Source organism: Euphorbia lathyris, chromosome 3, assembly GCF_963576675.1.
Source record: "Euphorbia lathyris chromosome 3, ddEupLath1.1, whole genome shotgun sequence".
Taxonomy (NCBI): Eukaryota; Viridiplantae; Streptophyta; class Magnoliopsida; order Malpighiales; family Euphorbiaceae; genus Euphorbia; species Euphorbia lathyris.
The window spans coordinates 33,645,491-33,660,471 of record NC_088912.1 but is presented as its reverse complement, the minus strand read 5'-3'; the positions used below and the strand labels follow the sequence as shown (position 1 = coordinate 33,660,471).

The window sequence follows — 14,981 nt, the reverse complement described above, 5'->3', positions numbered from 1 at the left end:
GTCTAAAAAATTTGATAACCGAATTGACATGTAGGTAAAATTTGAAATAATTTTAAAAACCTATTAAAATGGTCTTCAATTTTAAAAAGAGTATTATTTTGAAATTCTTTTAAAACAATTTGTGGAAGAAAATTTGTTGTCTCTATCTTTCTGTCTCCACCGAGTTTCTAACTCGGGAATAATTATCTCAAAATAACTATGACACGTATTAGAAATTGAGTGAAAAACAAACAAGAGGATAAAAATAATGAAGCCTAACATATATTCTTCCATAAGTTGTTACGGAGGAACTGTTTATATGGTTGTGTAAACATGAGAATCCTAGTCATCTTACATGTGACCCATTATATATGACTCATTCCAATCAACAGAATCTTCTAAGTGCCCCAAAGTCATCACAGATTTGACACCATTTTGTCAATGCCAATGCCAATGCTTATGCTTTCTTTTCTAGCATCACTTACCTTTTTAACTAAGTCCTGCTTTTACTTTCCTAATTATAATCCAAAGCAACATTGATAGACTAGAATTAAGAGGTAAAAGCTTATGATTTGCTCAGTCAGACATGTACATTTAGAAGTCAAAAGAAAAGACAAGATGCAGTATTCAAAAAGATGTTGTATGGGATTATATTTAGATTGCATACATTTTCTTTTCATTGTTTAAGATCTCACTATCTGATAATACAGACATTGAAATCGATTTCGATCTGCTACCGAGTGATGATCTTCGTATGCTCCTCAAATTCGAGGCCTCGATTCTATGCTTAATCACCCAATAACACATAGTACCCAAAGTTGTAACCATTATACTTGTTCCTATAATTGTAACACAGATTGCCAACCATCTCTCTTCTGTTCCTACAACAATGAATGATAGAGCTAAAAATGCTACTGATATTAGTGTACAAGCTATCCACATTAACTTGTTAATTACTGCCATCATCTGCTTCTTCGCCTTGCTTTCGATCACAACAACCGATGTTTGCACTATCACCACAGCCAGGGAAATGAAGAGGGCGATCGAATCAAATATGAAGAAGATCATAAATGGTACTTTGTGAGATATGTTTGCTTGTCCAAGTGAATCTCCCGCTGGGATTTCACTTGGATCATCAACGTATTGGCCGGGGACTGTAAAGATGGCTGCAAATGCAACCGTGGCAATTAGAACAGCTACCACGGTTGTTGAGTTTATGGCATTGTTAAGTCCTTCTGTGTGCATTTTGTTAATACGTTTCGCTATGCCTTGCACTCGCTTTCGAGTTTGACGGGTGTGTTCTAGTTGGTAATGCACTTCGTGTTTTATGTCGCTCACTGTTTGTTTCAATTCGCGAGCTGGATTCTTTCCCTGTGGCTTTATGGTTTTGGCACTCTGAACCCCGTGCTCCTGTAACATGGTTGCAATCTCCGGGTGCCCTGTTTTCTCAGCGGTGTCAAGGGCTGTTTCGCTGCTTTTATTGACAACTTTTAAGTCTGTTTCGCTGTGCCGGAGTATCAGAAGAACAATCTGCATGATCAGAACAGCATTTTGTCAGTTTAATGCTTTCATTTCTGTGCACCAATTCCTTTTTCAACACTGCACACAATTTGGATATATGAAATCTTTATTTTGCAGCTTCTGAATTTAAAACTCAACTAGCTAGTTTATTATAATAGTTTTCAACTTGTTCATCAAATTAAAAGATAATTCAAGGTTTGTTCAGAAGTCAACTGATGATCAATTTCGAATAACCGTCATTCGAAGCACATCCAGATTATAAAACAGTATTAACAACAAAAGCAGCAAGATTTAAGCTTTATACATATAAAAAAAATTCAGTCATAATGTGGAAAACTCAAGTTGACTTTTAAAGTGATTTGACCAAAGCATGATTCAAGCTGATAGAGAAAAACTTGGACCATATGCAACCTCTCAAATGAGCAGGAGGTCAATGCAATTTAGTTGAATAAACAATTAAAAGTCTTACTAACAAGTTTCTTTGAACAAGGATAATCTCTATAAACTCAAAATTAGACTCTTTAGGGGAAAAAATTGATTCACCTGAGATCTTCCTTTCCGGGTTGCTATATGTAATGATGTGTTGCCTTTTGTATCAATCATGTTTACTGAAGAAGGTACTGCATTAATCAACTCCTCCACAACCTCAACATTTTGGCCCTTCACCGCCATGTGAAGTGCCGTTTGCCCCTTTTTATCCGTCCTTGTGACCAAGCCTGGCTCTGCTGCCACCAGCGCCCTAACAACCTCCAGATGCCCGTTTCTCGATGCAGAATGCAAGGCAGTTTTCCCATTGCTTTTAGCAATGGTTGCCAGACTACTCCCTGCAGACAACAAAAATTTGACAACCTCTATATGCCCCTGCGTCGCGGCAGTATGCAGAGATGTTGTATTTGATAAATCAACAGTCATAGCCAATTCCGGATGGACCTCCATTAGAACTGCCAATACATCTGCAATAATGAATTAACATAATGTAAATGTCCAGCCAGTTGCACACAAACCGAAACGGAAACTGAAACGGATACCGGGAAACATTAATTCTAAACAGAAATGGACACGAAATTTGGAAACCCTAAGGGCAACAAAAACCAAATGATGAGACCTACCTAAATCTCCTTGCTTGGCAGCAATATGGAAGGCATCAAACCCATTTCTTGCCTTGATTCCAGCATCTGATAGATCATAGTACTTGATCATTTCTCTAACTAAATCAACATAACCATATTCAGCTGCAACATAAAGAGCAGTTTCTCCTGATTGATTTTGCTTTACTAGTAATTCCTTGAGCTCTTTCTCCTCATTAGTGGTAAATATTTCTATTGCTGCTACTAGATTTCCTGCTCTGGCTGCAGAATGCAACCGCGTGTCGTTTTTCTTCCCCGTCAACTGTTTGGTCATCTTCTTCCTTGGAACTGGACTGGGTATTGGAGATTGATGCCCCATCGGATCCATCTATTAATTACTAATTTTGATTTTTTTTTAAAAAAACTCAACTCTTTTTCTTCTTTCTGGCAAAAACCCAGATCAAAATTTGCATCTTGTAGTTTCACAAGTCATCATTATTGAACCAAAAATACTCAATTTCTTCTGGAATTCCCTGCATCCTAAATTAGAAGCCTTAAATTAGAAAGCAATAAAATTTCTGGTAAAATCAACATTAAAAATGATAATCACAATGAACCCAGAATTCTTGAAGCACAAAAAACATGAAATTTATGGACTTTCCTAAAAACAGGATTGAATAAGCAGGAAGAAATTGACATAGAACCAAAAAAAAAAAAAAAGAGGGAAAACGTGGGTTACCTGATGAAGAAGGAAGAAGCATTATTGTCTCTTCTCCATTAATTAAAAGTGATGAAGAATCCACATAATTTAGAAGCATTATTCTCAGAAACAAAAAAGCAAGCACCTGTAATGCATTTCAATTTAGGAACAAAAAAATGGTTGAGGGGTTTATAATTTTATATTGCTGCAATGGAATAACAATAAGAACAATAAGCATTAGGCCAAAAGGTAGAAAGAAGGGCACATGTAGGCAACCCCAAGAAGAAGAACAACCGTTTGTTGATTTAGAAAAAGAAAAAGGAAAAATCAAATCTCCATAGAATGTAGAATTATAGGAACGAATTTAGCTTATGGCGAAATAGAGAGACTTTTGTAAAGGTTGTTATGATTACAACATTAATTGTCTCTTTTTTTCTTTCTATATTGAAAAGGAGGAAACAAAGAAAAAGATGTGAGGGAAATAATACATAGAAAATAAAAATACAGGAGATGGAATTGGGTAATGGAGGAAACCAACGGTAATAACAGAACCACGCGCGTTAATATGTGATAGGAGAGCGAGTGTGATGTCTTTTTTTGACTTTACAGTTTGCTTGTTGACTCTTTTAGATATTTACCCATTATCAGCTCTCAACAGATATACATGATCTTTCCATCTCTTTCAAAAAAAAAAAAAAAAAAAACATATACCTGTCTCAAGTTCGGATCGCTATAAAATTAACGAGCTTGAGCTTGAATCGAGCTTGAACTTGTTCAAGCTCGGTTCATTAGAAAATAAACAAATTCAAACCGAGTTTTGAACCCAAAATCATCTTTTAAACTTAGTTTATCAAAAAATTTATCTAACCATAAATTGTTTATGAGTAAATTATTAATTATATTTATAAAGTTCACTCGTAAATAACTCTTTAATTGGATACATAAATAAATTTACAAGCAAATTTTGTGAATAAATAAACAAAATGCTTACAAATAGTTCGTCTATTACTCATTTATTATGTTTCTGAATGAATTCATCTAATAGCAAATGAAATAATATTAAGTTTAGATATTTATAAACTAACAGAAAACTATATAGTTTTCTACAAAACTAAAATCTGTTCATAAATGTTCTAATCGAGTTTGCTCGCGAGTTTTCGAACCAACCTTTGACTGCTCAAATTTGGTTCGTTTACAAATCGAGCTAGTAAATCGTGTTAACGAGCGGCTCGTTCACAAATTGAACCGATCTTTTATCGAGTCGACCACCGAGCCGTTCATAAGTGGCTCGGCTTATTTATATGTGAAAAACCAATTTTTGCACTCTTTGGTATTCAACTCAGGAATTGCAAGCCGTGGTTTTTTCATCTAGGTTTTCATTCTTCTTTATTTCTACTTTTTTGTTTTTTCTCCTTTTACTGATAGTTGAGATTTGTCTCTCTATGTGACCGGTTATCGTATGTCTTTTTATATATGTTATTATGTTTTCCTTTATGAAAAAACATGAGAGTTTTGTCTATCATCATATAAATCATTCATGGAAAAAAAATTTATGAAGTCGATTTTAGGTTTTTCGTTGTTATACTAAAAACAGTTTCAAGTACTATCTAATATTGCTTTATTACGATTTATGATATTGTAGATCACAAAAACAGTTTCAAATAAAACGAATAATAATAGTTGTATGGCTGGAAACACCACTGTAATTAAATTTTAAATTTATCATTTTTATTAAATTTTAAATTTATCATTTTTATTATTGCTAAACAATGAAATATTATACATTCAATTATTTCTTCCATAAAAAATTATTTTCTGAGAAAGTAAATTCATTGATACATGTGTTGTTATAGAAATACCAAAAATTTTAAATCAGAAACCAATAAAATTCTTAAATATATGTTTTACATGGCCACTATTAAAAAATGGGGAAAAGGGGGGTCTTTTTTCTTTAATGTGTGGCTTTATACATCATAAAGGCATAATCTCATTAAAATAATTTAAAAATAGCAAATGATTTAAATAATTTTAAGAAAAGGGGCAATTATGGAGTTTATGAATATCTCGCAAGTAGACAAATCATAAATGGGAAGTGAAGAGTAGTTTTCACGCGCTTAAGGTTAGCGTATAATTGGAGTTTCTCTCCACATAAAAACCACAAAGCTTTTTTAATGGTTTATGAATGTAGCTGAAGGTTTTTTTGTTTTTCTTTGGAAAAATAAATTGGAATGAAAGATTTGATGCATACCTTTTGGTAACAAAGATGGACAGTTTTAGGCGTACATGTTCTTACAATGACTAAATACAAGTAAAAGAATAATTGAATTGTTATAGGTTTAATAAATCACGAGTATTTTGTACTAGTCGAAACTATTAGAGTAACCTTTTAATTCGTTTAAAATGTATCCCGTAACATGCAACCGTTATTTGTTGGATATGCTATTAAGGCCTGAACGGGATAGTCGGATTCAACTATTGAAGGAACTTAGTTCTTGGTTAAGTAAGTATACATTACACGTCTAAAAATCCTGCTTAGGTAAGCATTTTTAGATACGAGGTGTTATGATGAAGACATAAATCTGTTATCGGAAGCAGGGACAGAACCGGGGGGTTGAGGTGGACTCGAGCCTCAGCAGGCCGCCAGAAAATTGAGAATTTTTTTAGTAATAGTGGCTGATAATATTTTTGAGAGAATTATATTGACTATATTTAAAGGTAGATGATATGGTTAAAGATGCTTACTTCTATTTAAAAGGTCATATGTTAAATTCCTTCCAACCTCATTTTCTTTTAAAAAGTTTTTATTTATTTTAATTTTATTTTTCAATAATTATAAAAACATGTTACCATTATTAATTAATTTAAATGGACTCTTTATTTTTATTTTGATAACACTTTTGAATTCATTTTTAATATGTATTTACCATTAAAAAAAGTAAACATATTTAATATTCATTTTTATTATGTCTTTACCATTAAAAAAAGTAAACATGTTTAATTTTCTATTAGTTCAATGCTAGTTTCTAAAAAATGATAATATTTTTATAGTTTTAACGTATTGGAGGCTTTTTTTTTTGCCCAGCCCTAACGGGTTGGACTTTGAAAATTTGCCGTCAACCGCACGGTTAAAATTAGGCCCCCAAATTATTGTGTTAAAAATTATTGAATTTTACATGATATAATATTTTTAACGTTATAAAAATTTATTATTAAATATTTAAGCCCCGACTTAGTTTGAGTTCTGGTTCCACCACTGGTCGGAAGTCTCGAGCTCAAAAGGGTGAAGCATCGAGTGGAGAGATGAAGGACCGTGTCAGGAGAAGGGGATTTCACTGAAACAAGGTCCACACAGCGTGTGGAACAGACACACGTCGTATGGTTCGAAGAGCAGCAACAAAGACGAAGGCAAAGAGCCCATACGGTGTGTGAGACATCCACATGGTGTGTGATCAGAACGACTGATTATGCTCCTTCTCTTTTAATTCACACGATGTGTGGCTCTTCCCACACAGCGTGTGAGTTTTCGAATTGTCAGCCACGCAACGTTTCACTTTACCACACAACGTGTGAGCTGACTTAACTAGCAAGCTCTTCCTTTTGTGTTTTTGTCCTAATTACGAATATGTCACCATCTATTTATAATTTCTGCCATTAAGTCATCTTGTAACTATTTTACCCTTAGTAGCTTAGGTTATGTTAGTTGTGCTTTAGGGGTTTTTATGTCTTTCCTAGTCTAGGGTTGAGAGGGTATATAAATCTTTCTATTTTTATTGAATACAACTTTTTATGAATCAAATTCATTTTTATATCCTTTGGAGGCCAAGGTTTCAAACCTTTGAGATTATTTCCTTCTAGTTTTAGCTAGAGAAGAGTTATTTTTTTGTTAGTTTAAGATCAAAACTATCATTTTGTGCTCGATCCGTATCAGTTGGTTCAACCTAGAATCCTATAAGAAGCTATGGAGGCTTCTGACAAGAAGATTGATGGGTTGAGGCTTGAAGTTAGAGAGCATCTACGAGTTGTAAATGAGCAAAGGAGAAACTCGGAAGAGAAAATGAGAGCCGCCATTAAGCAAATGAGGGTTGGTGTTCAAGGCATGCTCCAACAAGCCTTGGAAGGACATCCAAGGAGAAATGAGGAAGTTCGTATTCAACAACCACCACCATAACCACCTTCACCTCCACTTAGGAGGAATTTACATCCACTAAAGCCGAATCCAAAGGGTTCGAGGCAATAAGAGGTAAGGTGACTTAACTATTTGCTAATTGATGAGCATGATAGTGATACTGATGAGTATGAGTTTGATGATGAACATTATGGGCACAAATACAATAGAAATGTAGGATTTATTGGGAGAAATCCAATTGGTGGTAATGAGTATGCTAGAAATTCACATAGGGCTAATTTTGATAGAGATACTGCATTCAAATTGAAAGTGGATTTTCTCACCTTTAGGGGCAAGTTGGATATAAAGGTTTTCCGTGATTGGTTGCCAAGGGTTGAGAGGTTCTTTGGGTATGCGGGGATTCTGAACCAATGAAAAGTGAGGTTGGTTGGGCAGAGCTTCAGTATGGTGGGATCACATTAAGGAAGAAATGAGAAAAGGAGGTTGGGAACCAATTCAGTCTTGGTTACAGATGAAAGCGATGTTCAGGGAAAGATTCTTACCACCAGATTATGAGTAATACCTTTATAGCTCATACCAACATTATGCACAAGGTAGTAAGAGTTGCACGAGTACATGTCAAAGTTTTGGAGGCTTTCGACAATGGCTCAATTGTCAAAAACCGAAAGTCAAAAGATTTTGAGGTAACTAAAAGGGTTGAGACACAACATACAAGACAAGATTGAGATTCAAATGGTAATTTGGGTGCAAGATACAAGAAAATTAGCATTGATAGTGGAGTCCCAAATGAGCATAAGGAGTCGAGAGAGCTTTAAATGGGTGGGAGGAGATAACAACACATCCACTTGAGAACAATTAGAGTTAATAGATAAGGGGAAGAAAATTGCAAGTGCTAGTAGGGCTAAGAGTCTCGATGTTAGGAGGATTTCCATGGGAGATGGAACGCAAGGTATAGAAACCCTGCCTCCACCTAGAAACAATAACCATTATGCCAAACCGGCACCTTTCAAGTTTTTTAGATGTAATGAATAGGCCATAGGTCTAATGAATGCCCAAAGAGGAAGTGTGACAACATGGTAGTGTATGAGATGATGATGAGGAAGAAAATGAGGGGGTATTATGACCCACTTGAGAGTGGCTCCTCTAGGGATGAACATTACATTCATATGGTGAAGAGGGTGCTAATGACGAGTGAGCAGGATCATGGCCCGAGACATCAATTATTTAGAACTCGATTCCTAATCCTTTGGAATAAATCTGAGGTGATCGTTGATGGGGGAAGCCAAGAGAACATTTTTAGTCGAACCACTTTGAGCAAGTTTGGTTTGGTACCCGAACCACATCCTAACCCATATTAGATTGGTTGGATCAAAGATGGGGAGAAGCTTCATGTCACTCATTGATGTAAGATTCCTATTTATATTGAGGCATACAAAGATGAGGTTATGTGCGATGTAGTTGAGATGGATGTTTACCATTTGCTCTTAGGAAGACCTTGGCAATTTGATCGAGATACGACACATGCAGGAAGGAGCAACACTTACACCATATTCAATGATGGGATCAAATACATTCTTACACCATTGGTAAGTTCTCCTAATGAAGGGAGAAAGTCCACCTTGGTCATTTTTTTTACCCGAGGATCGGCACCGAAAGAAGATGCATTGAGTTATCAAGTTTTTTACTTAGCGAAGAAAACTAATTCAATGCAATGAGAAGAAACCCTTAGTAGGGTGAGACAATCATACCACACTCCTTTGATTTCGGGTGATGGGTCTTCCACCCTTCATTTAATGGTTCCCATTGGCATGAAAAATAGCCCTAACACGTGTAGGCAGTTGTTGACTCAAGTCCTCCATTAGGTAATTTATAAACTCGTTGTTGTGTATTTTGTTACTTACTTGAAATGAGAGTTATGATAGCATTGTTAGGGAAACACCCACTCTATATTCCCACTATAAAGTACCATCTTATAAGGAGGACCTCAAAGTTTAGGGGATGTGTCAAGGAATGACTCGATATTTAGGTCAATAAGAAGAATCCCAGAGAAGGACGGGGTCGGTTACATAAAGTCGTGATGGAACTATAGGGAGTTTTGTTTCAATGTGCACCTTCTTTGAGATTGTTACACAAAAGTTGAGTAGCCATAAGGAATCTAAGTGGAGATATGAGCATGAAACCACCTTGATGCCAACCCATAAGACGTCGTACTCGATCTCCGTCCCGAACCTTGGCAAGTTGTTGAAGGGAGGGAGCAGCCCCAACGAAGTTAAAGTTAGGAATGAAATCTTTGAGTACATTGACCAAATAGCATTTGTAGGGACACTCAAGAGCAAGAGCCTCATCTTTGATTATCCTACACGAGACTTGGAGTCTAAATATTTTTAAGAAAAGGAGAATGGCGAGGACATAAATCTGTTGCCAGAAATCTCGGGCTAAAAAAGGTGATGCATTAAGTGGAGATATGAAGGACCATTTGAGGAGAAGGAGTTTTCACTGAAACAGGGTCCACACGGCATGTGGAACAGCCACACATCATATAGTTCAACGTGCTTGTTTTTTGCCTCGTCGAGATGTAGTTGCTGTTTTTGGTAAATGAAATTAGAAATTGTTTGCATAAGTTTGTGCAAGAAATGTATACATCTCGATCTGATAATAATTGTGGTCATGCAAAAGGTTAAAATTATATTTTATGAGTTTGATGTCTTATAGAAATCTATGATAGTAGAAGATTTCCTTGATTGTATCGCGGCATGTCTCGGACCTTTCTACCGTTTGTTTGTTCGAGGTTTGAAAACTCGTCTTGAATCGTTGAAATAGTCTGATGACTTCCAATAAGCAAGGTCATTTTCTGTTTTTCAAAACAAGTTGACAGTTCGTCCACAACCTTGTTCAACCTGAGGGGAAATGTAAAAGAATTAATACTAAATGAGAAATTCTACTATCAACCGAGATCAGTAATAGTCCTTCTATTCAATCATATCCCGTCACCACAACTGCTAATGTGACATCATTTGAGTAAAATGATCATTTCTCAGTTCATTATAAATTTTGTATTTCTTTAAACTACTTATAGTGAATACAATATATATTATTAAAATTACATAATTTCATAGGATCGATTCCATCATTTTTTAAGAAATATTTTAATAAATATTTTTTTAAAATGATTTTAATGCTAAAATTTGAATTGCAGCTGTTATAGCTTTAAATTTATGAAAAATATTTGAATTCCATTCAATATATAATCTGTGGTTATTTGTTTTATGTTAAATTTAGGGATAAGGTATCAAAATAGGTCTAAGGTTTTTGGGGAAGTACCAATTTAGGCTCCACGTTCAAAATAGCACCAATATAGGCTTAACGTTTACAACATAATATCAATTTAGGCTTAACGTTTACAATATAGCATCAATTTAGGCCTCACGTAAAAAATGGCACCAATATAGGCTTACCATTTATAAAATAATACGAATTTAAGCTTAACGTTTACAAAATATATCAAATTTAAGTTAAACGTCACAATTAAATTAATTATATTATATTCTTTTTCTATTAACTTTATATGTTATCTTTTATTTAGTTCTATTTTCTTATTTATTATAGTACAATTAATTAGTATTCTTGCCAATTAAAACCTTATATTCGTTTTTCATCAGCCATTCCATAACTCTTAAATTCCATGGCTCGTGTAATATATGCAAACTAAAAGTACTGATACATGTCAGTGTTCGAAATATTGTGGATATTCAATTACTTTTAGTTTGCATATATTACATAAGCAATGAAATTTAGTAGTCATGGAGTTATTGATGAAAAACAAATATAACATCTTAATGAGCAAGAATACTAATTAATCGTATTATAATAAATAAGAATATATAACTAAATAAAAAGATAACATATAAAGTTAATAGGGAAAGAATATAATATGATTAATTTAATTATGACGTTTAGTTTAAATCGTATATATTTTGTAAACGTTAAGCTTAAATTCGTATTATTTTGTAAGCGTTAAGCTTAAATTCGTATTATTTTGTAAACGTTAAGCCTATATTGATGCTACAGTAAAACCTCTATAAATTAATACTCGATAAATTAATAAACTCTTTAAAATAATAATTTCTTCCGGTCCCGATTTGGGCCAGTTCAAAAAATGATGAATTTTAATAAATTAATAAGATAATAATTTTCTGGAACAACCCTTTATAAATACATTGTATTATTACCTCTATAAATTAATAATTTCTCAAATATATATGCGAAATATATAAAGATATACGTACTTAGGATAATTTAGCAAAATATGAACCTACATTATTTTATTTTTTCTTGAAATTTAAATCTAGTTGAATTTCATCTCTAACTATTCTCAGTGCATTCAAAAGTTCTGGTGTATCCTTGGCAAATTGTAACAAAAAAAATTGTAAATAGTGGATGATGCTGTAATTATTTCCTTTCTTGTGACTGATTTCAAATGTACCGAATCATTTTCAGCTTCATCCTCAATTGAATTTTCCATAACGTTCGACACAATTTCTTCTAAACTTCGAACTTGTAAGCATTCATTGTTTTCACTTGGATAATCCAATATTTGATTGAAATCCATTGGATTGCGGTAACCAAACTGACCAATCATTCCCTCAAGTTCATGAATATCTTCAGTGGTTGCTTCCTTTAAATTCGTTGTGACATATTCATCAGAAGCCTATTTTTAGTATGATTTGAAACAACACTCCATATAATTTTTTTTATAGTAATTCATTAACTATGATACATTGAATATTTTTAACATAAATACAATGAACTTCCAAGTTCAATTAACTTATATAATGCATTGTTCATTGATTTTAGACAAAAACTTTATTTAAATTAGTAATTTAAAATTTATTTAAAAAAAATTTTCAAATCACTCTATAAATTAATAATTATTAATTTATCGATTAATTAATAACTCTCTAAATTAATAAAATTACATGGTCCCAACATTATTAATTTATAGAGGTTTTACTGTATTTTGTACGTGCGGCCTTAATTGATGCTATATTGTAAACGTTAAGTCTAAATTGATATTATTTTATAAACGTTAAGCCTATATTGGTGCTATTTTGAACATTGAGCCTAAATTGATACTTCTTAAAAACCTTAGACCTATTTTATTACATTGTCTCTTAAATTTATATCGTATTTTTTTTAATGAAATAATAAATGTGACACCTAATTAGCTCTTGGAATTTATAGGATTGTTTTTTTCTTTTTCTTTGAAAAAATATAGGATTGTTTTTATTATTTTATAAACGATAGTATATATAAGTATTTCGTAAAATTAATAATATAGTCCACTCATCAAACTAGGTTTTCTTAGAAAAAAAAGAAAAAAAGACAGAACACTTGGAAAACGTGGGTCCCTAGTTGCTGATCAGGCGAGCATGGGCCCATATGCGGACAGGCCGCTATTATATTTGGACTGACACGAACACCATTAAACCCACCCACGTTGCAAACACTTTTATTTCACGCGCAGTTTGTAATAAAATGCACGCGCCAAACAAAACCAAAAACATGAACAGTTGACCACCCGACAAATGCTGATTCTCTGAAATTATACCCATATGCACATTTTATCCAAATCGCGACATAACCATAAACTATACTAACAATTTAGCCCTTGATTTTTGCATCCTATCATTTTATAATTCTTCCAATATTCCAATTGGATCAATTGTATACACGAACTATATTCTTTTTATTACAATTATAAATAATTTTCATAAGGCTGCTGTTAGCCATTGAAATTATTATATTCTATCTATTTCTTTGTTTTCTTTTAGTTTGCCCGAAGAAAAACTAGTTCGAAACTCATCAAATACTTTTTAGATATGTGTATCAGGATTTAAAAGTTGGATTCAGATAGAATTCTAATTAGATTCAAATACTTATTTAATTAAGAAATTAAATAATTAATAAAAATCACAGTTAAGTTAATTCTAGCTAATCAGTTAGTTGATTAATTAAGAATACTAATCTAATTAGGAATTAGAATAAGTATTTAATTAGAATTAATTAATTATCGAACCCTCACGAGATAAAGAAGCCTAATCTATAAATAGAGGGTTAAGTTAAACCTATAGACAACATTCAATATTGACTCAGAAAAAAATATATATATATCTCTCTCTCTCTCTCTCTCTCTCACAGTGAGACTTCGTTTATTAGTTTGTGGATTGTTTGTTCTTCCTCCTAAATAATTTTAACATGGAAAAAACGTGACTAGTGATAGAAGTTCGTGGTTCTAAAGAGATTATTCCAATGCCTACTCAAGTTTAATCAAAGCTCCAAAAGGTAAGCCTCAAACTCGTATTTGAGTCCATTTGATTATTTTGGTAGTAAAATTCTTCGTTGGTATCAGAGCCCTAGAATTTGTGTTCTAGCTAATAATTCAGAATTAATAATCGAAACGATAAATTTATTCATATAAAAATTAATTAATATGTTAGGATTAATTTTTATATGATTAGAACGTGTTTAATAGACAATTTTACATCAAAATACATTGCAAAATCACAAAAGAAAGTGTCCCTGCAATAAGGAGTTGGTTTTTTCTGCTTTAAAACATTGTTCCAGTCTCAAACAAGGCATGTGATGTCTATATCTAAAAATCGACTTGTCATTTCGAAAATCTGACCTCACCAAAGTGATTCAAGACTTTAAAAACTCTAGGATGAATGAAATTAGGGTACCAATCGAAATCAGTAAGGTAGTGCATAGGCCACATGCATCGCCATCGCTGCCCACATGCGCCATATGGCGCAACATGATTCGATCGAGTGGGCCATGTGGCACCAGGTGGCCCAATCGTCGAGTGCCACCTGGCGAGCGTGAACTACACGCGTCGATGCCCTAGGTGGCGTGTCCGGGAGGTATTTTCGCCTCTGGTTTTCTAGACCCCGTTTAATTAATTTTTCTGATTTTTTTAGGATATTTTGTTTAATTTTTCAATAAATAGAATATTTTGAACCAAAGAAGGTTCAAAAATTATTTTAAATTACAGAATTAATTTTAAAATTCCCAAAAATTATGGAATATTTAAGAAAAAATTTCAATTGTCCCAGAAAAATATTTTGGATCAAATAGAACTGTTCAAAGTTCATTTTTAATGATAAAGGTTAAGAAATATTTAAAAATTAATTATATTTCTTTAGCAGTTATGACTATTACTGTTCAAGTTCCCATCATTGCTCGATATCCTATTCAGATTATCAAGTTGAATAATTTGATCAAATGTTGCAAGATGAGTCATTTTTCTCGACAATAGTATTCAGGAAATATCATCCCACATCATCAAAATGCAAAATTTGATGCAGAAGGTAAATATAGTAGGATGTTCAGCTCATATGTTAAACTAAACACTATTGTTTATAGAACTTTGAGAAAGTCATTGACAGCTCCAAATCTGAGAAATTTTTAAACTGAATGTTGGAGGTTCAACAGAAAGAGTTACATACCAACTATGCTGACTTTTATGGAATATTTAAATCGTCAAAGAGTTACTATGCCTGAAGCTAATTCCTATATGAAACTAAGATCT

The 14,981-nt window shown here is 33.2% G+C and overlaps 1 protein-coding gene across 2 annotated transcripts; it reads right to left on the bottom strand.

Moving 5' to 3' along the window:
• Window positions 1-603: 603 nt before the first annotated feature.
• On the bottom strand, window positions 604-3,693 carry LOC136224571 (ankyrin repeat-containing protein At5g02620-like). Of its 2 annotated transcripts, none has more exons than XM_066012932.1 (4): window positions 3,307-3,693; window positions 2,610-3,107; window positions 2,044-2,453; window positions 604-1,509 (listed from the first exon to the last, which is right to left on the bottom strand). In XM_066012932.1, exons 2-4 carry the CDS (start codon window positions 2,953-2,955, stop codon window positions 634-636), a joined length of 1,632 nt encoding a protein of 543 aa, XP_065869004.1. In that variant the 5' UTR covers window positions 2,956-3,107; window positions 3,307-3,693; the 3' UTR covers window positions 604-633. The 2 variants fall into 2 exon arrangements, with proteins under 2 accessions (XP_065869004.1, XP_065869005.1); XM_066012933.1 differs by having other exon boundaries at window positions 2,610-3,100.
• Between the last annotated feature and the right edge of the window lie 11,288 nt (window positions 3,694-14,981).